This window comes from Zophobas morio, unplaced genomic scaffold (genome assembly GCF_036711695.1).
Source record: "Zophobas morio isolate AGI-343-1 ecotype UQ-CSIRO unplaced genomic scaffold, CSIRO_AGI_Zmor_V1 ptg000167l, whole genome shotgun sequence".
Lineage (NCBI taxonomy): Eukaryota > Metazoa > Arthropoda > Insecta > Coleoptera > Tenebrionidae > Zophobas > Zophobas morio.
In genome coordinates, this window is record NW_026972271.1 from 143,693 (window position 1) to 169,119 (window position 25,427).

Genomic DNA, 25,427 nt, shown 5'->3' on the forward strand with positions numbered 1-25,427 from the left:
ACCCTCCGAGAGCTAAAATAAATATAAATAGAAAATAACAATAAGTATTAATGAGGTTTTAACAAGAATATAATTAAAGCACATTTAAGTCAAAGCTGGGCACAGCCGATAATAGCACAAAATTAAGAGCTTTTAAAATATATAAATAGAACTTAGATACTGAAAACATAAAGTAAAAAGGAACTCAAATCTTAAAAGAACTAATCAAAAAAGCACTATATTATAAGTAGGTGGCAGAATCAGCCCCTTTTTGTATACGGTAAGCTTTAAATATTTGTTAGGTGCAAATGTGACCAAGGGACAGTGTAGAGAAAAAAGCATTGACGAGAATGAAAGCAACGATCTGCACGAGGTCACAAAAATAGTAGTTTCTAGCAAACGGGCCATTAGTAGGGCAGCTTTAAACTTTAGTGTCGTTGGCAGTAAAACAATTTCTAAGTACAGTATATTACGTATTTATATATAATCTTTTGATCAAACAAGGAAAAGAAGTACTATATTTATTAGAAATTAAATAGCACGCTCATTTTTTAGAGCTGAATATTTTTAAGTTTGTTAAAGCTGTGGTTAATAAGATCTATCTTCGTGGCAAAGGGGGACGGGATATCGTTCTCTGCATAAAGTTCCCTGGTGTAATCGTCTTACTTAAAGAACCAAGCACTATTTTTAACCATTATAAAGCTGTAATTATCTCTATTAATTTTAAACTGTAAAAATCCCTTATGGAATAGTATAGTTCGAAATTAATAACCTTGAATTCTATAATAATACTGAAAAAGATCCCCTTGTTTTCGATTCTTCACAATCCACGCACGTATTTTAAAAAGGAACCTTCGAGATATTTGACATTATCTCCACAAAAGATAGAAATTGACTTACACCTCACCCCGCTAGTATATTTGAATTCAGTTCATACCACTTTCCCGTGCTTTACAAGATAGGCATTCCTAAATCTAGCCCCCCTGGACCATTACAAATAAATATGGGCTAAAATAATAAGAAGGGCTTTCGTTATAGTAACAAACTCACCGCGTAAAACACGTTTGTCGGAGGAGATTGTATATCTCCTGAATTTAAGAAGACGACATAAACGGAGATTGTAACCTTTGAGAGCCCCGAAGATAAACGAATTTATTAAGCCTTCATAAGTTGCGCAAAAAAACTTTGGAATTGAAATTTCACCGAGCTAGAAAACATGAAAGAAATTTACCTTTGCCGACGCGTCAAATCCATAAAATCGCAATAAACCCTCACTCATTAACCTTTAAGACAGAGGCCGTTTATGACTACAACTACAAAGTTTAAATGGATATTTTTGTAAAAAATTTATTTAGCCGCTGCCTAATTACAAAAGAAGTAGCTCCTGTGGCACTTATCGTATTAACATACTTCTAATGTAACTTCTAAATATTCCTATATAGGAAAAGTGAGATCAATTTTAAACCTTTTATGAGCTAAAAAAACGCTAGGCCTTACAGCGTAACCAACCTCAAACACTTTCCCGAAACTGTTAGAGCATTGTACAATTTCCGAGAGATAGAGAACCTCAGTATTCGTGTGCATTTTTAATTGAATTGTTAATTTAAAGTATAAAGACTACCGTCTTATAAGTCTTTTGTCAGGCTTTTGCTAAAGTTTTTTTTTTGAGCGTTCGTATATATGAATTCATCTATGTTTCTAAAGGACCACTCTACTAAAAAAACAGTTTTTGGCTTATTCCGAACACGTTACGAAAAAATTTTATAATAAGAAAGAAACGTGCATTTTTACTGATGTGAATAAAGCGTTCGACAAGTATGGCACACTGAACTCTTTATTAAATTATTATATCTGAAGTTACTAAATTATCTTCTTCCTTCTTCAACCTTTTCGGCATCAAACGACTTTTTACCTCAGAGCGAGAACGGCTATCTCACTTTTAAAAGAACAGGCTACGGAAGCCCCACCAGCTCACTGCATCTCCAATTGGCTCGTGTTGAGCATTAACACAGTTGTACACGTAATTTATCGACCGAAAATACTAGTTGTTACCGTAGCTCAATGGTTAGAGCATTTGTCGCGCAATCTCAAGGTGGCGGGTTGGGTTCCCATCGATGCGAATTCACATATATCTTGTTTGGTGGTTACGTGTACATCTTCCTTATAAACAAAATCCCAGTAAACATACCCTAACCTGCAAATACCTCCACTTTGTCCGTGTTTTCGGTAGATACGATCGTTTATTTCGGCTTCAAATTCCTTCCTCTAGCTTTAAACACGGGCGTAGTTCTGCACTTGAGTTATATTAATCAAGGGCAAAGTAATATTAACTCACTGAAAAGAAAGCTATTTTGTACAATAAAAAAGTCATAAAACAAAATCATCTGCAGTAACTCTGCGGTTAAACAGTCTCCAGCACACGGAAATTACTTACTCACGAGCTTGGATCGACAAGCAGTTCTCGTGACGTCACGTTAACTACCGCTTTCCTTTATCTATACACAAGAAAGTTTTTATTTACAATATTAGGCCGGCTATTAACAGAATGAAACAAAGAAATTAAGGATAGGGTTTATCTTTGCATCGGTTTTTTTTTATACTAAAATTTTAATAGTAATTTCAAAAAAATTAGCAATGTTCAAAAATATTCTAAACTTTGAAATTTTTAATTTTGGTTTTTTTAATGGTAGCTTTTAGTCTATTACATATGGTAGTCATCTAAACATCAAAGCGACTTCAGACTATTCAAAACCCATGTGATGGATTATTATAGGTTACCCTTGGTTTGTACGGGGTAGTACGCACCCACATCGTAATGCTTCCTGAGTAATTTCGTCCCATTACAGTGTAAAAATAGTTGCTCATTCCAACTATTTATTTTTTTAAGACATAACCTATGACACAGACGTTTACACTATCAGAATTTTGTTTGTAGGGAAGTTGTACACATAACCACCTGCTAAGAAAAATGCGAATTGGCACCCACGGGAATCGAAGCGCGACCTTGAGGTTGAATGGTAATGGACACTAAGCTACGGTGACAAGTTACATCTTTGGTCGCTAAATTACATATACAACTTTTGTTACACTCAATTTAGGAGACTGCAACACCCTTTCACCGCCCTCGGGACGTATAAGATTTTTTTTTCCAATTTGTAAATCATATTAAACAATTACTTTAGGCTTTTTGATTAAGGCCTGACTGCAGTATGTCAACTTTATAAAAAAAAATAAGATAATAATAAAACAAGAAATTGAGGTTTTTCGCTCTCTGCACCGCATTCGTATGTTTGTGATTTTTATTTGGCCCAGCCCATTGCAAATGTTAAAGAATTTCGTACAGTGACGGAACGTTAAGTGGCAATAATTATCTATAGCGCGAACACACTTGTAATTAGTGTCAAAATCAGTTATTAGTTATTATCCAGTTAATATAGAATATTTTCAGATTAAGATTTTACTTAAGTGCAAGCTAGAACCATAGCACTATTCCTGTAGGGTCTCACAGTTTATCCTCTTAGCCACACCGTGAAGAGAAGGAAGAGAAACCCCCTTGCTCCCCTACTGGAGGGGTTATTTAATTCAAGTAGATAGGGTGCCCTGTCGATTCTGTAGTTTATCCGTAGATCCCTCAAGGGGAGGCGCTGACCCTATTTATAGCACTCTACTGTGACCTTCAGTGTTTCGCATATGATTGTTCACTGCCAAACGTTGATGAAAACTTTCTCCTTTCTAGCTTCCGTGAGAACTCGATAGGACTCTTAGAAACCCTCCTATCCCTTCCAATGGTAATTATTTCTCAAAACTCTGGCGAGCATTTAGTTAATCTTAATCTGTTTAGTTTTTCTCTAGCGTGTTGTGTCTCAAACACTAGTATTAGAGCGCAAGCCGGCCGTTTAGAGTGAAGAGGGTATATGGTTAAGGGCTCAAGCACGGGGTATCTCCCTTAAACCTACCAAAGGAGAGTACGCTTCGCTAAGGCCAAGAAATCTATTTTACTCCTGTACTCTTTAACTGTTGCCACTTCAAACTCCCTTTAAAGCAAAATGTCACCATCTTAATTGAGATTCTTAACTTGGAATTTTTATAGAAACAAATACTTAGTAGAAGATAATCCCTTACATAAATGATCTCTCTAAATACAACATAAAAATAAATTCTAAGTCAGGAAAGAATCTTTCTAAATAAAAATTTATAATTAATTCATATTTCTTAGGATTTTTAGTTGCTATTAGTCCTGTGAACTAGTAAACAATAATTAAAAAAAGAGTGTGGAGTAAAAAAAAAGAAACAAATATTTTACGCAAAGAAGAAAATAAAAAGGTCGGAGCGTTACCTCAGTATGAACTATAGTGTTGTCCTCAAGCGTATAACCCTCACACCAAACATAGGAGTCGTGGGTTAGCGAATCATTCTTCTTCGTGTTACAAATTTAAAGCCCGAACCTTAAAAAACTTGTTAAGCCTGCCTTAAAACGTTTTATGAGCTGAACATGCAGAGTAACCTTAAAACCCCCTTAAACTTCCAACAAAATAACTTTTCAGAAGTTAAACTATTAACTATTAAAAACTTTTCACCTCGTAATCTAGATTATATATATACTTAGAATTATAATTGTTTAACTTTTGATTCTTTAAGTTTCATCAAAGTTACCTGATGATTATCAACAACAGTCATGGAGTACTTTAGAAAAAGCTATTCAGGCCATCGACAATTCCAAGGTGCAATAATATTTTGTATAGCAACAAAGTTTGTACAACGATAATTTTCAATTACTTTCAACAGCTAATTTAAATATTACACTTTTTTATCTAAACGGCTTGTTTAATAGAACTTGCCCGTTTATCTTGAGGAACTTTACAGAATAGTTGAGAATTTATGCACATTTAATGAAGCAGCTTTCTTATATGAAAAATTAAAGGAATTAATCGTGAACAACACAAAATATAAAGCTGAAAAGCTTTATAAAGAAAGTCATTCGTTATCAAAATATGAATTTTTAAGGCATATGTGTTTTTATTGGGATCAGCATTGCAAGGAAATGGTTAGTATTTTTAATTTTGTAATTATAAAATTTCTCTAAAAAAATTTGTTCCAACAAAAAGCAGAATATTTTTTAGAAAAAAAATGGTTTTAATATAACTTAATTTGGTTACAGTATACATATTTTTTAAACTGAACTATAAATAAGTAGACTTTTGTAATTAACTTTCGTGATTTTTAACAATATTTATTTCTTTTCTTTAAACTCACTAAAGTTAATGAATTTTACTATTATTAATGTGGTTTCTTCATATATAACATTTTTATTACATTTAAACAAAATGAATATAATTTTATTTCGTACCTTAACTTATTTTTTAATTGAGAATCTTTGAATTTCAGTTTTATATTATTACTTATTACTTGTATATAAACTATCTAAATGTAAAGAATTTAAATTTTATTTATTAAGAATTTATTATATATCTATTTGTATTTATAGTCAATTAAAAAATTATTAAATTCTTTTTTTAATTTTTATATAAAAATTTTATTATTTTAAATATTATTTTTCTTTACTTTAGCAAGCCAAACGAAGTATATTTATGTACTTAGATCGTACTTATGTTACACAGAATCGCAAATTAGATTCGATCTGGTAAGAAATTCATTGTGGACAATTATTTTACTAATTTAATTTTTTTTAATTTTTTTATAAGCAAATAATTTTTTTAAAATTAATTACCGAGGTAAAGTTTTTTAGTATTTTAGTTGAAAGTCTAAAACTATAAAACAACAGTTATAAAAAGTTATAAATTGTAAATACTTATTAGTTTACTTTAATTTTAAATTATATAAAAAGATTAAAGCTATAACCTCTTTAAAACCTTAAAATTCTATATATTAATTTTTCTAAACGAGTATTAAATAATTATAACTTTATAGTTATTCACTTATAAATTTATTCAATATATAAAAAAGTAGTTCTAATTTAAAGTTAATTAACTAATCAAATAATTATTTTTATAAGAGAATCTATTATGATTTGTTATTATTTTACTTTTATTTTTGAATTTTTAATATTTAAAAATAATATTAAATGTTTTGCTTTTGCACTTTATATCTAACTAAAAAAAAACCGGCAAGAATTATTAAAAGGCGATTAATACTTTTATTATTAATATAATTATTAATTTATTTATTTATTATTATTACTATTTGTTTTATATTTTTTCTTTATTTTTTTATTATACATTTTTTTACTATTTTTTATTACTATTATAAATATTAGTTTTTTATCGATTGTCACAAGTGTTTACTATATTTTTTCTTCACTGCAATTTTATTTACATTAGTTTAATTTTTTTTTTTTCCAAATTCATAATTTTATAATTATTTTTTCAGTTTCTTATAAAACTTGTAGTATCCCAAACATTCTTAAATTTTTTTTTGAACTAATTAAAAATAAAAATATTTTTCTTGAGCACGTGACAGATTGCATTTAATTTTTGTGACTTTGCGCGCCTTCGAATTTCCCAACATTTTTACACTTTTTAACACGCGCTTATAATACTTATAATATGTGTATTCATATAAAAGGGATTTGGGAATAAAATCTTTTTATAACTGTTTCGTTGCTTCTGTTTATTACAAAGAGAAGCTTATTTCTGGTATTCTTCACCTTATAAATGACGAAAGGTTTTTTTATATTAATAATATATATAAATTCTTTCAAAATTTGAAATTTTATAGAGAAGAAATAAAAAAGTAAAAATTTTTTTACAGTAAATTTATTAGTTCATTTTTCTTAATTATTATTTATTTAAAGCTTTGTTATACGTCATTATAAAAGTTTTAGCTTTTAAAACTTTATTGTAATTGTTATAAAATTATTAATAATTTTGAAATCTTTTTTTAAGTTTTTTATCATACTGAGTTATTATCATATCTTTTTTTGGTTTTTTAGTATTTTTTTATAATATTTACTTTATATAAGTGTCCTTTTTTATATATATAAACTATAAAGTGGTATATATTATCAGTATATTGTCTATAATTTTTTAAACTATTTTTCACTGTATAAATACTGTTTCAAATTTTTTATATATACTGTATATTAATATTTGAAGTTTTATTAACTGCTATTCTATTATCTTTTATTGAATTTATTTTCATAATAATATTATTAAATATTCCTTATTTTAGGCGCTTATTATTTATATATATATTCTTATTAAAAACTTTTTTCTCTATTTTTTTTTACTAACAGAAACGGAGCGACTATTGAAAAATGGTTGGTAAAAAAGTTAATCTCTATGCTTGCTTTACTGAAAGTATTCTTGTATTTATTTTTTATATTTAATATAAGAAAAACTTTTTATATCTTAATATATTACTATTGTCTTTTAGTTAATAAAAGTAAAACTTTTATATTTTTCTATTAAATAAAAGTTATACTCGATGTATAAATATAATCTAGTTTTATTGTTATAATTGTAAAAGTAATAATTTAATATATATATGAATTTTATAGTAATAATTTAATATATATATGAATTTTATTGTTATATATATATATTAGTATTGTTTTCTATTTATAAAAATAATTAGAATTTTTTTTTTTTTTTTATTTAATAAACGTAAAACTTTATATATATATATATATATTAATATTGTTTTCTTAATAGCAGTAACTTTATATTACTATTATTTTTTATTATAAAGGTTTATGAGGAATTTTTTCAAAAACCTTTTTTGAAAGCCACAAAAGTCTATTACTACAACGAAGGGCATTCCCTTTTAGAAAGAGTCGATGTTAATAACTTCATAATATTATAATCTATACAACTTTTTACAGACAATAAAAAATTTTAGAGTTTATCATTAAAAACAAAAAGTTTACTAACTCCAGGTTCATGCCTACTTAAACCACGTGAGCCAACGCTTGCACGAGGAGCAACAACGCGTGTTAGAATATTTAGAAAGTAAAACTTTAAAGTCGCTGGTGGCCGTCGTTGAGCTTGAGCTTTTGAAAATTCACACTACCACTCTTCTTGAAAGAGGTTTTTTCATTATTATTATTATTATTATTATTATTATTATTATTATTATTATTATTATTATTATTATTATTATTATTATTATTATTATTATTATTATCAATACTCTTTATTATATGTCATTTGGTTTACATTTTTTTCTTTACTTTTTTTTAATTTTACACTCTTTTCTTTTTTTTCTATTATACTTTAATTATGTATTTTGTATTATGGCTTTTTACATTTACTTTTCTATTTTATTAGTATCAGTGTTTATTTCAATATTTTATTTTAATATAATTTCTTCTATTGTGTTTGTATTTTATATTAATACTACTTTTTTACTTCAACTGTCATATATTCTTATTTTTTTTAAAATACATTATAATTATTTCATAATTACCATTGACTATTTATTATTATTGAAACTATAACTGCTATTATATTATATTGCAACTACACGACTTTATATTATATATTTAGTTATGAATAGTTCAAGGTTTATATATAAATATTTTACTATTAAAATATTATTTAATATTAATTCTTATTGGCTATAACAATCATAAAAAAAAGTTACGAAGTAAAAGTTTTTGTTTATTATTTTATATTATTTTTATTATTCTATCCTACACTACTTTCTGGAAAATATTCATTATTATGTATTACACGTTTTATATGGTAAACATTGATTATTATTATATGAACTCAAAAAATACTATACAAAACTTTATAAATTTTTTATAATCTATTATTATTAATGCAATTTTTATTTTTATTGTTAATTATAATTGTTGTCTCTGCTAAACAAAAAACGTGAACCTTTCATAATTTTCTTTATACAGCCATATTCATTAATTACAAATTAATTTTTCTTGTCGATTTCTAGGATTCACTAATTTTCTCGAAGGTCAACATTATGATTATTTAAAGATTATGTATAATTTATTTGAGCGCGTGGGCGCACTTGTTGAGTTGAAGCAGCATTTTTCAATGTATATAAAGACTAAAGGTTGGTGCTTTTGGGTTTTTATAGTTTTTTTTAATATTGTATTATTTTTATATTTTACAAAAAAAATAATGATTATGATAAAGAAAATTATTGCTACTTATTTTTATGAAACTGTTAAGCATGAAATTTACTTTTATTAAAAGTTATAATATTATTTTGTATTATATATTTAATTTTACTTTTCGTTATATATTTGTTATCTTTTTCTATTTTTAGAAGTACAATTTTAGTATTATATTTTTTTTTATAAGTAAAAGTATTATTTCTATAGAAGTATCCGCTATTTTACTTTTTATTTTATTTTTATTAGTATATAATATTTATTATTTAAAAAAGTTTTATACTTAAAATTGTTCTCTTTTTTTGTATATTTGTTACTTTTTTGTTACAATAGTGGTTATAAATATTATATTCCTTAATTATCATTAACTTTCCTTTAGTTTTTTTTACATTTCATTATAATTATATACTTGTTTCTTCTGTTTTTAAAAAGAAAATAATAAAAATCTAAAACGATAATTTAATAAAAAAAACATTCATTATAAATATACAAAGCTTTATAAAAGTAAACAAAATATATATTAAACAGAAAAAAAATTGAGAAAATCATATTTACTAGTAAATCCATAAATATTTATAATAACTGATGATCATGCGTTTTTAAACTGATGATCATGCGTTTTTATAGTCCTGTAATAGAAGAAGGAGAAATATATCTACAAATAGAGAGATAACTAAAATGTTTACACTATTTTTGATCATGCGTTTTTATAGTCCAATAATATAGGAGACGGAGAAACATATCCACCAATAGAGAGATAAGTTAAATGTTTACATCATTTTTAGAACCGAATTCTTCAAAACAACCATTGTTATTATATTCACCCATGAGCCACCTGGAATAAATCTACAAAGAATGTCTGACCTATCAATATTCAGGGGTGGCCATTAAAAGCTACCATTTATAGGAGTGGTACAGTGCAGACACTACTTTTACTGCTATTATTTATACAGCGCAGTAGAACCACGCGAAAAGAGGGCTTAAAGCCAACATAATAAAAAATTCTTTATTATAATATATATTTCTTCATTTAATATTTTTATTATATAAAAGTTTCTATATATTAACGTTTTATATTTTTAAATATTATTATCTTAAAAGATTTATTTTGATTTGAAGTATTATATTAGTATATATAAATATTATTTTTTATTTTGTATATTATTTATTAGTGCTAAATCTACGTCATTATTTATTCTAGTTTTCATAATAGGCATATAAAGTTAACATCTTTTTATTATTTTATTTTTATATTAAATGTTTATTTCAATAATATATGTTTATTATATTTTTTTATTCTTACCGTAAGTATAATATTTATATAAATATTATTTTTTTTATATTACTTTATTTCTTCTTTTCTTTATATTTATATAGATATTTATAAATTTGTCATTATTTATTTATTTCATTAATGATAATTTTAAAGATTTATTTTTTCTCCTTTCATATATTATTTTATAACTTTTTTTTAATCTTTTCTAATTCTATTCTTTATTCTTTATATTTATAAAGGATTATAATATTATTAAAACTTTTAAAAATATATAATAAAAATTAAAATATAATTAAAAATAGTAAAAAAAAAATTTGTCCTTTTTTATTATTATTTTTACTATCTTTTAAGCTTCTCACGTTTAATTGTAATTAAATATTTTCATTACTAACAATTTTCACTTTTTATTTGCTTTTTACTGTAAACTTCTGTATAACTTTTATATGTTTTTTATTAATAATTCATTGGAAACGCTTTACTATCTCAAGCTGTGCACATGACTCACAGAAACGCCACACGTGTGCTCATCTTGTTTTTTCAAATATATAAGGTTTAACAAGGGCCAATCAAAGTTTAGCCAGGAGCAATTCGTGTCGTTATAATAAATTCTTTTACTTTAAATATTTATTAGAAAAGTTGATATTATATTTTCGGAATATTTTTATAAAAAATTTATTTTTTATATTTCTTTTACAATTTATGTTTATTATATGTAACTTTATTACACTTTCTATTGGCTTTTAAATTTATTTCTAATTTTTTAATGGTTTCTTTTATTACTTTTTATTACAGTAACTCATTCTTTTTCAACTTTTTTTTTAACCTTTTTTATTATTTTCAAGTTTATTATTTTATTTCTGTTTAAAAATTTTTTTATAACTTTTTAACTACAATATATTATACACTAAAAAAGTCATACCTATTTATAATTAATACATTTATATTATTATATAAATATTTTTTTTTAATTATTAAACTTTATTAATTTTTTTTTCACTACTTATACTATTATTATATTTGTTATTTGCTTTTAATTTATTTTTATTTTTATTTGCTATACAATTTTTTTATAACTTTAGTTTTTTTTTAACTTTTGCTTTAAACTTACTAATTTTTTTTTTTACTATTATTATACTTTTTTTTATTTTTTTTCCTTTTTTCTTTAAATATAAAAAAGGCAATCAGCCAGTAAAGTTATTTAAATAATATATATTATCGCAGATGCTCGACTTTTAACGATCTTTAGTGACCCACAATTTTTTTTTACTTTTTTTTCCTGCAAATTTTACAAAATTTTCATTGCTTGATGGAAAAAATTAAAGCAAAATTTTAAAATAATTTTACTTTTAGAATTTTTGAAAAAGTTAAACATAATTTTTTTTTATTAAACATTTTTTAAACTTTATTAATAAAAATGAGTTGCTTATTTTTAATGTTATCACTAAATTCTTATTGTTGTATAATATTCTTAATAATTGAGGAAGCGAAATTATTAGAAGCACCGAACGGGAGAACGAAATGGTTGAAGATTTACTGAAATTCAAAAATCAACTCGATCATTCGCTGGCGTGTTCTTTTGCATCAAATGCCGGCTTTAAAATAACTTTAAAAGTTTATTATATTTTCTTACTTATTACTATATATGGTAAATACACACGATAATTTTATGAATTCTCTAAACCAATAGAACTGACAATAAATTTATTGTGATCCAAAAATTGAACAATTTTATGGAATTGTGAGCTCATTCGTTAATTTTTTTAACTAACGTTGCGTTTAACGTTAATGTTTTTTATTAAAAAGTTAGTAAAGCATAAAACAATAGAAAAGTTTTTTTTTCTCATTTTCTTATTTTTATGAAACTAAAAGTTTTCTCAACCATTTTTTTATAATTTTGAAAACAAAATAAAAAAAAATTTATAATTTTTTCTTATATTAGAAACTGAAACTTTTACAATATAACTTTGTTATTTACTTATATAAAAAGTTTATAAACTTTTATATATTATATTATTTAAAGAACTCAAAAAATTTATTATTTTTTTATTTTTTTTACTTTCTAATATAAAAAAAAATCGAAAGTTTATTTTTTTTCCTTTATATTTTATTTACTATATATAAATGTGAGTTTATCTTTTTAAATGGTTTGTTTATATGTATTATATTAGTCAAATTTATACTCTATTTACTGGCTAATTTTAGGATTCATTTGAAGTTGCGATAAATTCTGTGGCCAATAAACCTTCTGAGCTTCTAGCGAAATATATTGATAGAAAACTCAAGCAAAGTTCAAAGGTAAAACGCCTATTATAAACCAATCGTATTGTTTTTAAGAGATACTGAAGTTTCGTTGGTTGTTTCCTGCCTTAACACTATAAATTTTGAAATTTTCTGTATACCCATTAGTCTAAACTGGTTTTCTGGCGGGTTAGTTTATCTATGAATACAAAAGCCAATTGGCTGCATAGGAGTTTTTTAATATAGTTTGCACCTATCTGCCATTTATAGTCTGTCTCAAAGGCATTTATGATTGGTAAATAATTATTATAAATAAAAATATTGGGTTAAACTACTGAGTGGTAGAATTTTTCAAATAAAAATACTATTCACTATAAATTTTGCAGCGAGTCCCAAAAAAAAAATTTTAGTAAAAAATAATGAATATGTTTAACTCATAACTAATAGCGCTTGTTTTTTGCTGTCCTCGTTTGCTACTAAGCTTTTTATTGGTTAGAATATTAATGAAGAGGGATTGGATGCCTTATTTGATAAAGTAATTGTCCTATTTCGTTCGATTCAAGGTCGCTGATTGGTTGCTTGATTTATTTTTATATTTTATAGACTATTAATATTGTTTATGAGGTCCTCTCTTGGTTATATATTACGTTTTTTTCTAGTTTGCTCATTAGTTATTTTCTTCCCTATCATTCGTGTATTGGCTTCAATTATGAAGCGATAATTATTATCAAACATTTAATTGGTTCTTATTTATATTAAACTTTTTGTTATTCTCGTCTAGTTTTTGGTGTATATATATTCAATGTATTTCTGCTAAATAAAAATTATTAAAACTTTACTAGTTACTACAAGAAGGGTGTAATAAAAATATATAAATTTTATCCTTATTATTAAATAAGCAATACATTGAAATAAGTTAATTGATAATATATTAAAGGGCTCTTCACCACAATACTAAAAACTTTTACCAAAAATAAAAAAATTATGAGAAAAAGAAATTGTAATAATGAATAAATATAAGAATTATAGAAATAAATGTCGTATATTTAATTCTACTTAATAGTAAGCAAAAAGAAACTGCTGATCAATTTTTTATTAATAATTATTATTTTTTTAAATTTTTTTTTTTTGATATTATTATGATATTATTGCTAAAGTTTTGTATTAATTTTTTTATTATAGTGCTTTTCTATATGAACTATCGGCCAAAAGTTTTCTTTGTTGCTTGTTTTATTTCTTTATTTTCAGTATCAGGAAATTTTTTTAGGAATAAATAAAAATAATACAAGAAACTGTACGAATTTTTCTAAAAGTAAAGCTGACTGGCTAATAATTATTTAAATTTTATATTAATTTTCATAATTAATGTATTATTATTGATAACGACTCATAAGTAATAATATTAATATTTTTATATATAATTAATATTATAATAAGCGCTTCTTTTGGGAAATTATGACTTTTTTTATTTAAATAATTTTTTTTATAGATTTCTTAACTCTTTTTTATAAGAAATAATTAATATTAAAATTTATATAAAAACATTAAAAAAAATATAAACAAGGAACTTTACGAGTTACGAAAATTGCTAATAATTATTAATAACTATAGTATATAATTTTTAATGTTTTTTTTTCCATTTTTTATAGTTTTTTTTATTAGTAACAAGTTTTAAATAAATTTTTTATATATATTTACTATATTATAATAAGGACTTCTATTGGAAAACTTTGACTTCTTTAATAAAAAAAGTTTTTTTTTAGATATTTATATTTCATTATTATAATAAACAAATAATTTAAAGAAATCATTTATAATTATGAAGTATATCAGATATCTGGACTGTTTTTTATTGGCTTTCTTTATATTTTATGCTTAATAAAAATAGGAAAAGACGTTTTTGAAGCTTTTTATAAGAAGGACTTGGCAAAGCGTCTCCTTTTAGAACGTTCATTGTCATTGGACGCTGAACGCTCCATGCTTTCAAAACTCAAGCAAGGTTGGTAATAGTAAATGCGTATTGTTAATATAAATATACTTAAGAAAATGTAGATTTTCCTTATGAATATAAAAATATGACGAAAAAATAATAATAATAATAAGTACTGTTATGATATGAATATATAAAAGTTGTTCAAGGAAGTCTGGATTTTTTGTCATGAACTTTTGGAAAAAAAAGTGTAGGGAAAATTTTGTGATAACACTAATTAGATTTATTTTATGTAAATATTTAAAAGTTTTTAATATTCTCTTTTTAATTTTTATTTTGAGCTATAATAAGTTTTTATAGAAAATATAATAATAATAAATATTTTTTTATTTGTGTGAAGATTTTATTTTCGTAAACGTGAAAAAGTCTTAAATTTTTAATGAGCTTTATAAACAAGTTTTTTATTAAAATATAATAACAATAATTATTTATATATATAAAAGTTTTGCAGATATTTTCTTCTTAACTCGAATAAGTCTATATTTATATTATGAACTTTAAAAAAAAGGTTTTGATAGAATAAATATGCTGGTAATAAGAAATGAGCATTATTTTTATGAGTTTTATATATTGTTCTTTTAGATTTAAACAAGTTTGTTACAAAATATTTATAGGAAATGGAAAAAAAGTTTTTTGATTTAAAATTTTAATTTTAATGATTGAGTATTATATTTATATATATATTTCTTTTAAACTCAAGCAAGTTTGTTACAGAAAAATGGTGGCCCAGATTTTTATTATAAACTTCAAAAAAAGAAGTACTCGAGAGACGGATATATATTTAAAATTTATATACGAACTTCATATAAAAGTTTTATATATTTATATATATTTTTCAAATGTAATTAAAAAAAAAAACAATAAATAAAAATATATAATTTTAATAATACGAATAATACGAATAATACGAATGACTGAGCATAAAAGGTTTAACAGAAAAAAATATAAAAATAAATATAAAAAGTTTTACTACCTGATATCTAATATCGCTTACTTTGTTGATTTTTTATTTACTTGTTATTTTTATACTGGTTTGCATATAAAAATAACTTAAAAATAATAATTTAAATAAAATTTATTTTTAATGATAAAATAATAACATTTAAAGTAATAAATATAAAACAATATAATAGTGACTATAAAAATATATATAAAAATAAGTTCTTCATAATATAGAAAAAATGTTTATTTATTTATTTTATTATTTTTGGGCTCCTAAAGTTTTTTTAGTATTATTATTATTATTTCGTTATTGGATTATTATTATATTTACTTTTATTTTTAAAGAACTTTTAATATGTATTTATCTACTTTATATATATTTACTTTGAAAGAGTGCGGCTCCAACTTTACTTATAAGTTGGAAGGAATGTTTAACGACTTGGAAACTTCAAAAATTTTAATGACTTCTTTTGTTAAGGTTTTTTTTATATGAACACACGTGATTACTACGATAGCTATGATTTCTTGTTTTGTAAAAAGTCTGAGTGGTACAGCAATACTATGAAAAACTTTTCAGTAAACGTACTTACGGCTGGCCATTGGCCTTCCTATTCTCCTTCTCCAAATTTAGCGTACCCTGAACAGGTCTGTTTAGTTATTATTATTGTTCGCTATTATTATCATTGTTGATATCATTATTTTTCTATATATATATATATATATCATCGATAATAGGTTCAACTCTTTCGTAAAAATTTTTGTGAGTTTTACACCTCGACGAATCCCAACCGAAAGCTCACGTGGGTACCTTCCCTGGAACAGTGCACCTTAAAAGTCAATCTCGCACGTGACGCCTCATTAAAAGAAGTTGTTTATATGTATTATATATATTATAAAATTATTATGAGGTACGCAAATAAAATTAATAATGCCTAAAGAAGAGTACTGTAGACCATTAAAATAAGCGTTTATTATTCAACCAATAACACTCTACTCCGCTTCTAACCACGTGGCTAACCACGTGTTTGTAGGAAAAAGAACTCTACGTTTCCTGCAGTCAAGCTATTGTCTTGCTGCTATTTAACGAAAAAGAACAATTTTCTTACCATGACGTGTCCATCCGTACGGGTCTTGGTACTTTTTAATAACTAGCATTGTTTTAATCTGCAAACTTGTCCCCTTTATTTTTTTTTTACAGACGAGGCCACACTCAAGCATATTTTGCAAACGTTAACTTTTGGAAAAGTGAAGCTTTTGTTAAAGGAGCCTGACGTTTCTCTTTTTATTATTATTATTATTATTATTATTATTATTATTATTATTATTATTATTATTATTATTATTATTATTATTATTATTATTATTATTATTATTATTATTATTATTATTATTATTATTATTATTATTATTATTATTATTATTATTAATCACTATTATAATTATCAGAGCTTTGCAGTAACAGAGCACTGTATATTCACTTTAAAAAAAGAACTTAAAACTAAAAGCAAAAAAGTGAGGATCAACCAACTTCAAATAAAAGATACAGTAAAAATTATATTATTATTATTATTATTATTATTATTATTATTATTATTATTATTATTATTATTATTATTATTATTACTATTATTATTATTATATGAAATATAAGAAAAGTTATTATTTCTACTATTTAATTTTTTAAATTTTTATTAGCTTCAAGAACAAGAAGACACGACTCAGAGAGTTTATCAGGATCGCCAGTGGCAGGCAAAATTATATGATACAAAGAAAAATATTACTATTATTTTTATTATTATTATAAATAAGATTGACGCTGCCGTTGTGAGAATAATGAAAACAAGAAGAATGCTTAGCCATAATGAACTTCTTCAGCAACTTTTTCAGCAACTTAAATTTCCTGCTACAGTAATTATTATTATTATTATTATTACTATTATTATTATTATTTTTAAAGGTGCAAGACGTAAAGAAGAGACTCGAAAGCCTTATCGAAAGAGACTATATATCAAAAGAGGAGAATAACGATTGTATTAATTACCACTACGTGGCATAATAAAGAATATTATATTATGAAAGCTTCAAATATTATTGTTATATAAAATATTAATGACTGAAACTTTTTCAGAACTTTTTTAATGCTATTATTGATAACTATTAATATAAAAATCTCATTTTTTTTCTACAAAAATTCCACATTGTCGGTTATTATTGGTTGAGTGTTCCGGCTGTCGACCAAGGAAATCGCTGATTGACCGCTTGTTATGTTGGACAACGTGATTCTGTTATCTTCTGCATTCGTACCTCCCGCGCCAAAGTTAAACGTTTTTGCTTTATAGACGTAATTTCTCGCTAAAGAAAGGAAGCCTACAAAATTTAGCATCCCTAAAACGAAAGTAATTTCAAAACAATTCTAAAGAACACCCAATATTTCTTTTTTGCAAACTTACCCAAACCAAATATAAAGAAATATGTTCTTTCCAAGTAGACGCCGTTAAGATCATTTCTGATCCAATCATACGACGCATTATTGATGGCAGAGCCAAGCATAGCACCAATGGCCACCATTAGCATGTTTAACGCTTGGCAAACCGCTCTCATTGGCTCCGGAGCCTTTATTAATTTATAATGAATATTTGTAAATCGTATTGTATTGCCATTAGCGATGGACCTCATAATAAAAAAAATCATAAAAAGTTATTGCAGTAAACACTTCACCAACTCCCAGTAGAACATATTGAGGAATCAAGGTAAGAACACTCATATTACTTTGATACACTGATGGATGGCAGAGAGATTTCTAGCATTTGCTAACTTTGTTATAAATTAATATATATATAAGTATTATAAAGGCCACCTTGTTAGTAACTGCGGCTCTTTTTCGATAGATTTCAATAATTGCGGAGGCCAGAAATGCCAAATTTGTGGTAAATAAGCCTATACCCATTTTTCCCATAGTACTACTGAGTGGCAGCGCAGCTTTTTTTGTTAAAGGATAAACGATCCTTTCCATCAAAGGGATAAGTAGAACGAGCGTTAAAGAATAAAAGATTCGCAGCTGTGGGGGACTGAGGTTGAGATTGCCAAAAAGGGTGCTATCCATCTGACATCCTAAAGGTTTTGGATTCATAGTTAATTGATAAAAGTGTCATTTGTAGTAACCTTGCTTGTGAAAAGTTGTCCTCATTTGAGAGTGTTGACACCAAAAAATGATTAAGGTGGCTGCATAAGGAAGAATGTTTAGCACAACTTCAACGCTATAAATTTCCAAGATGGGGAATGATTTTCCTGTTTAACAGAAAAATCATTACTATCACTTACGACATACTATTTATAGTACAGAAAATTGTTACCTCTCAAACTTAGTATTGAAAATATCCAGTTTGTTTTCCTAAGTAAAACTAGAATTACTATACCTAATGTAAACAGAGTCTGGTAAGATTGTTTTATCTCTAAAACACTAAAAAAGGAAAACCCGTAACGCTTATACTGACGGCAATGTAACCAAGAATTGTTTTAGTTGAGAAATAGCTAATAATAGTAAGAAGAAAGCTTATAGGCTGACACCCCAGCCCCGACAGGACAGCCCAGCCATAGGCATTCTTGCGAGCTGCTGAAATTGTTATTTTCATGAATCTCAGAGGCGCTGAAACTGAAACTATAGATAATAATAGTATAAACACTAAAATTTCTGTGAGGCAGACAATATAGTATGTACCTTTCGTCGTTTTTATGATATAAAATTTCTTTGAACGAGCTAAGAAAGCGATCCACGCACAAAGAACTGACACCGCTCCGATGAGGGAAGAGGAAAAATAAGAGTGTTCTTTTGAAATTTCGTTTGTTCCTTCTACGGCTACCTGAAGAAATATCAATTTAAATAAAATTAAAACTTTTTTACTTTAAATTTCAATTAATTCTTATAAGCCCGCCGGTGTATATGTATATATATAGAAAGGTTATTCTAGTGGGGTTGGAGTTAAGGTCAGGGTTAATACTAAACCGCAACATCGTAAGAGCGTCACCAAACTTTAGACCAAAATTTTAGTATGTCGTTGATCATAACTTTTCATGCATGCCTACTTTTATTTAACTAGCCTTTAAGAGAAGCTCACCTTATTAAAAAATTTTTATTTCCTGAATTTTCCTATTTATTAAAAAGAAAAACTAAATGGAAAACAAATCTGGTAACTTTACACATGCATCACAAAAGAACGCGTAAAAAGGGCTTCACCATAACCCTTTAATTTTTTCATTGCCCCGAGATGTAAAATAATACTTTTAAAAGGCGCATGTTAAGTTAATTGTCAACTTTAAGTAAATTTTAAACAATAGTCAATTATTTTAAAACAATAATACACTTTTACCCTACGCATAAAATACCTTGTTCATGAAAGCCAATGATATGAATACGGCAAGTTGCGTTGTCCAGTAAAAATATTGAAAATATTGTCCCCTTTGTTTTACATGAACAGGGTCATCGCTTTTAAACTGGTCGGCTCCTATAAACGCATAGCGTATTTACAATCAAAACTATAAGCCTTTAAACAATGAGTACCTAATAATATTAAAATGGGACCGACCGTCCCGGAACCAATGCCAATTCCAAAAAAGAGGCCAATGAAATATAACCAAGCTATTCTTAGTGAAGTCCAAGTGGATATTGATGTTAAAACTATATAAAATATTACATTAACCCACTAAAAAAAAGTAGCTGCCTCTATTAACTCATGTTTTTATAGTTTTATAACATATTTTTAATTAAATCCATATAATTTGCTCTCTCCAGCTTACGCGCTCTTTTTTTTTAGGACTTGGTTTTCTTATTTATGTGCTCACCCGTTACGAGGGATGTCTTTTTAGTGTTGCGCATAACGCAGAGAGAGCGCCACTAAAAAGTTTAAAAGTCCTCAATATTACGTTAACCTAAAGCCAAAGTTTTATCACGATGCGGAAAGCGATTTAGCCTCGGTATATTTTTAATTGTAAACTTATCGTCCGGAAAAATAGAATTGTGTCAGACAAATTTTCGTGAAAGTTATTTTTAAGAGCTTTTAAAAAGGTTATTTTAACAATGAAAGTCTCTGCTAGTTGGTTACTGTCTTTGATGAAAAGAAAGTTCATTCGGTAAACCATAGGGGCTGTGCCAACGTTACTCGAAAAAGGATCGCTATTAAACGTATTGCAAGATTAGGAAAATTTTTAAATATCTTAAGGATTCTATTATATAAAAGAAATTATAGTTTCCCGTTGGGTTAGCAAACTATAATATAAACTGTAGAGTCAGCTCGTGTCAATTACGTTTCACACTTAAAGTCAAATAAACAAGGGACGTTAAAAAACATTTATAGCATCGTGGGTTTTATAAATTTATATCAACCCGAAAAAAAAAATCATTCCGCTGTTGAGTGGTTTAAGTGGAAGAGAACCAGTAATGGTTATCCGTCCTTGCATTTTGTCCAGCGAGACGTTTGTCGCCAAAGTGACTAATGAAGTTACACTTGTAAAAATGGAGAACAATTTAAACCGAATAGTTTACGACCATTTGCACCTCAGAAATTAGAACTTTGTTTCCCAAATAGCGAATCATCTTCCACCAAGGTAATGCAATTCGAAAAATAATTGTTTTTCTGGAGTAGCAAAACATCAAGTTATTAGATTATTTAAGATTATTTTCCGTACTGTTTCCAATTATATCCTAACACTTTTATATTTTCTAGGATCAAAATAGACCTCACGAGTGTAGATTTTAGTGCTGGAAGAAACCGTAGAGGCCTTTATTCTCGATTCAAGGTTGATTTAACTGCTTTAAGGATTGGTTTGAATTAATGTAAAAAGCTCTTATCTAAAGGTCATTTAAATTTAGTTCTAGAGTTTATAATTTTTCATATATTTTTTTTTCCGTTTCTACGACGTACATGGCTTTTGAATAAAAAGCGAGTAATTATATTTATAAAAAGTGAACAGAAGCCAAGTCTTTGACAAAAGAAAAAATATACTGGTTCTAACACGTAAATTTACCTACATCGCATACACTATAGATCTTTAGTATTTTGGTATTTGAAAAAAACCTGTTTACCCTCAAATCTATTTCTCAATTCATTAGTTAAATCAATTTTAAGAATATACGCAATCGCTTATATAATAAAAACTTTGTTAAAATAATTTAAATAAATATTTTTTACCTAGACCAGTTATTTCTAGAAGAAGAAAAATTGTAACTGTGTGCAGGCGGCCAAGGCTCCCATCAACAAGGAAAATACCTAGTTAAAAGTTCATTACCCCAATTTCTGTATATGGAAAGATTGTTATCCAGACCTAATACTGAAAAAATGTAAACTGTGGTTTGATATAAAGCTTCCATTTGCAATGACAAATGACTGCTTAAATGCAACTCCCGGGTCAAATATATTTGAAGGGCTCCCTTTATATGTAATCATAACTTTTTAAACATTTTACATAAAAAAAATTAGTACGTTTATAAAGTATGTTATGCATAATTTAATTCTAAGTGTAATTAAAGTATGATTTACATATTGTCACCGTAGCTGTATAATTGCCAAATCTTTCGAAAAAGTTGCAAAGCAAAAAAAGGACTCCAATAGTTAACAAAACGTTGCCTATGGATTTTCTTTATTATGATATTAATAATAATTAAATAAAGGGAAACTTTTCTTTGCTGAGTTTTCTTTTGTTAAACCTTCGTTTACACCTTTTTTAATACCTAAACATTCATATTAATATTGAAAAGAATTATTGAATGATTAATAAAGTTATGAAAGAGGTAATTTGGATTTTAGATAATGAAACAAACTCAACGGAAAAATCAAATGTAAGCAATTTCTTTAAGTTAGCTTTTTAAACTTTTTTAGTATATTTTTTAACTTATTAAGCGTTGTTATGAACTTTGGGTTAAGCATAAAAAGAAAAGTCTACTAATAGTTAAAAATCTCCGCACTACATTTAAACAGTACAAACAAATAGCAAGTACAATAGAAGCTAATGCTAATAGTTTAGAGAAAACTGGTTTTAACATTTTATATTTAGTAAATACAGGCCTGATGGTTTTGCATTATATATTTAAATTAATTATATATGTAGCTTAACAATCAGACTGATAAACGTGCCTAAAGAATATTAAATAAAAAGGCTTTTCGACAAATAAAAACAGAAGATATGAAAAAACCGTCGTCACTCCACAATTTGGATTTTGAACTTTTAACAGCTTTTTCTTCATCCTTAACATTATATTTATAATATTAAAACAATGTTTATTATAAACTAAACCTCAGCTCCTTTTGTGACCGACTTTGAATAATTGTCGCCCATTATTATTTTTAAAAATATAACTCCTTTTTCAAATTATAAATTATTATTAGTTGGTTAATTTAAAAACTTTTTCTATATGAGCCACTTCCAAGTGTAAAAGAGATTAACTGTAGATTGAGACCGTGATCAATCTGAGCTACATCCCTATTTTAGTAATGGAATTCCATACTTAAGAAGAAACTTTTAAAGTGCATTGGTAATTAATTGAAAGGCCTCCGGAAAGCTAGAAAGGTAAATCTTTAATAACTTTATATAATATTGTAGAAAAAGTAAAATTATATATTTCAATTTAGCTATTTTTCAATAAAAAAAAGTAAATATGTTGGAAACAAATGTAACAGTAGTTTAAAAAAAAAGGACATGTTATAAGTACTTATAACACATGTAATATAAATAATTTGACGAAAAATTAACGTTTTTAAACCGTTTAGTTTTCTTCTTTTAACCTAGTTTAAAACAACCCTTAACGCTCTTCTGTAAAAGAACACCTAAACAAGCTATGTGTAAATCCACCCTATATATTAAAAACTAACATGTTTATAAATAATCCTTACTTTCTCTTGGTCTAAGTTATAATGAGAAATCTTGTCTTATTTTTATAACCTTAACATAAGAATTTGACTGTACAATATGTGGAGTTGAAAGTTGTTATAACATTTCCGTGTTAGAAAACCCTTAAAGGGATAAAGCCCTCCCACCCATCTAAAAAGTGGTATAAAGAAGCCATGCATACTCTTTACACGAAGCACTATATTGCGTTAGTTGTGGGATTCATTCTAAATCACAATTTTTTTACAGTGCTCTCAGTAATTCTCTCATAACTCATTAATTCAGTTCAGTCTAGGCATAAATGCTAGTTATACCCAAAAAAATATATTTCATTGATAACTTTGAAGAGAAAGAACGAGAGTACTGTATTTTTTTTTAATTTTTGCCTTCCCATTAATTAGAAGGCTTAAGTCAGCTATAGCAAAGTAAAGAAAACAGAATTTTTACTAATAGGAGAATTTTTTTAAGAATCAAAAAAATAGACATTTCTTTCGTTTCAAATATTTTTAGGTCTAGATAGTTTAATACTCCTCAAGGTACTGGGACACTTTTTTTCTAAAGGCCTGCTATATTTTTAGCAAACCCTGGAAGTGGACTGTATAAACTAGAGTATTTTGGAAAAATATTGTTCAGGCATAGAAATCTACTTAAAATATTGAACACAGGATATGTTTGCCACGCTCGTATTTTAGGGAGATTTCGAAATAAAATCTTCTTCAACGAATTCTAACAATATTTCTTTAAGCGAATACGATAAAAAAGAGAATGATTAATGGACTTTTGGAGGATAAAGGCAGGACGTGGAAACATAGTATAAATAAAGAAGTTAAGAAGAAACTCAAAATTTTTATTCTTAAAACTTCGTTTGCGGTAAACTTTTTAAAAGAGTTAGGTAGATAATTTTAAAGGGCGCCAAAAATGGAGCTACTGGGTACTGGAAAACAACTTTGGGCAACAATTTTTTTTGGCTAATTATTTAAAAACGTAATGTTAAAAAGTAAAATGTTTTTTCAACTGCGGTAGGAAAAACTTGTGTGGTCGCTTCATGGGTGAAAGAAATTACATTATTACGAATTTTTGTAGATCAAATGCACGTGTAGATTTAGTATGCTTCCATATTATAGTTACTCTACTTATTGAACTGTAAAACTAAGCTTTTAACTGGGTCATAATTTTTAATCTATGTGCTTAAGAGCGGTCAGCACTACTTTAATAAAAACTTTAACGCATATACCTAACTGTTTCTTTTTCGTCTTATCATTAAAATTTCACTTTTTAAGTAAGAGTTATAGAGCATATTACTCTACAAGTACTTTGAAGCAAATAATGCCTACTAGATAAATTGAGCACTTCCTTTAGAAAGCTATGAATTAAAAACACTAGCAAGTTTCCTACAATATAACAAGTCAGTTCCTAGGTAAAAGCATAATAATTATTTCAGCTTTTTTTTCTTCACAACCCTCCTTTTTCTGTCTTTCAGAAATTTAGATTCAATATTATCGCTTTTATTATATAAGCTCTCGATGATGAAAGAATGCCCCCATTACATGAGATGCTCAACGAAGTGGCCGATTTTTTGATAGTGTGGAAACCCGTAATCTTCCGGAGCTTCAAATTGAGTGTATACTTGTTTGTTACTAACATTTACAAAAAGCATAATTTTCATTATTCTTCTTATTAATAGTAATGAAGCTTTAATAAATTATTTTCAAAAGCCTATCAACTTAATGCTAAATGCTTATCATCTTCCCTGCCTTGAGATTAATTATATTATTTTCGTTAAATAATATATTGAGCTATTTTTTCTTTACTAAATCTCTTACAACTCCTAATTTTAAAGCCTTTTTTATTTGGTTAAATTAGGAAGAAGGAAAAAAAAACCAATATTATGTTACAATCCAGACGTTAATTACTAGTATACGATAAAATTTTTCTCTCCTTACTATTCAGTGTAGTAAGCATTACCTGAGAAATAACGCAATAAAAGATGGCGCCCTTTAACTCGAAAAAAGAATAAGGTAACGCAGAAC

General features: G+C 26.2%; 1 protein-coding gene and 2 long non-coding RNA genes across 3 annotated transcripts; all 3 read left to right on the forward strand.

Annotated features, from left to right (window-relative positions):
* The first annotated feature begins 4,480 nt into the window (after window positions 1–4,480).
* LOC135145648 (uncharacterized) lies at window positions 4,481–4,863 on the forward strand. The gene is made up of 3 exons (XR_010283521.1): window positions 4,481–4,559; window positions 4,618–4,700; window positions 4,811–4,863. It is a non-coding gene; the product is annotated as an uncharacterized LOC135145648 (long non-coding RNA).
* A 1,710-nt stretch (window positions 4,864–6,573) lies between these two features.
* Window positions 6,574–7,761, forward strand: LOC135145625 (uncharacterized). Its single transcript, XR_010283516.1, has 3 exons — window positions 6,574–6,660; window positions 7,232–7,295; window positions 7,687–7,761. It is a non-coding gene; the product is annotated as an uncharacterized LOC135145625 (long non-coding RNA).
* A 74-nt stretch (window positions 7,762–7,835) lies between these two features.
* On the forward strand, window positions 7,836–17,575 carry LOC135145640 (cullin-4A-like). Its single transcript, XM_064077762.1, has 15 exons — window positions 7,836–8,024; window positions 8,890–9,012; window positions 11,830–11,960; window positions 12,552–12,644; window positions 13,084–13,150; window positions 14,476–14,586; window positions 15,912–15,997; window positions 16,060–16,164; window positions 16,255–16,386; window positions 16,551–16,653; window positions 16,718–16,791; window positions 16,966–17,064; window positions 17,215–17,268; window positions 17,329–17,427; window positions 17,477–17,575. Exons 2-15 carry the CDS (start codon window positions 8,937–8,939, stop codon window positions 17,573–17,575), a joined length of 1,329 nt encoding a protein of 442 aa, XP_063933832.1. The 5' UTR covers window positions 7,836–8,024; window positions 8,890–8,936.
* The last annotated feature ends 7,852 nt before the right edge of the window (window positions 17,576–25,427 follow it).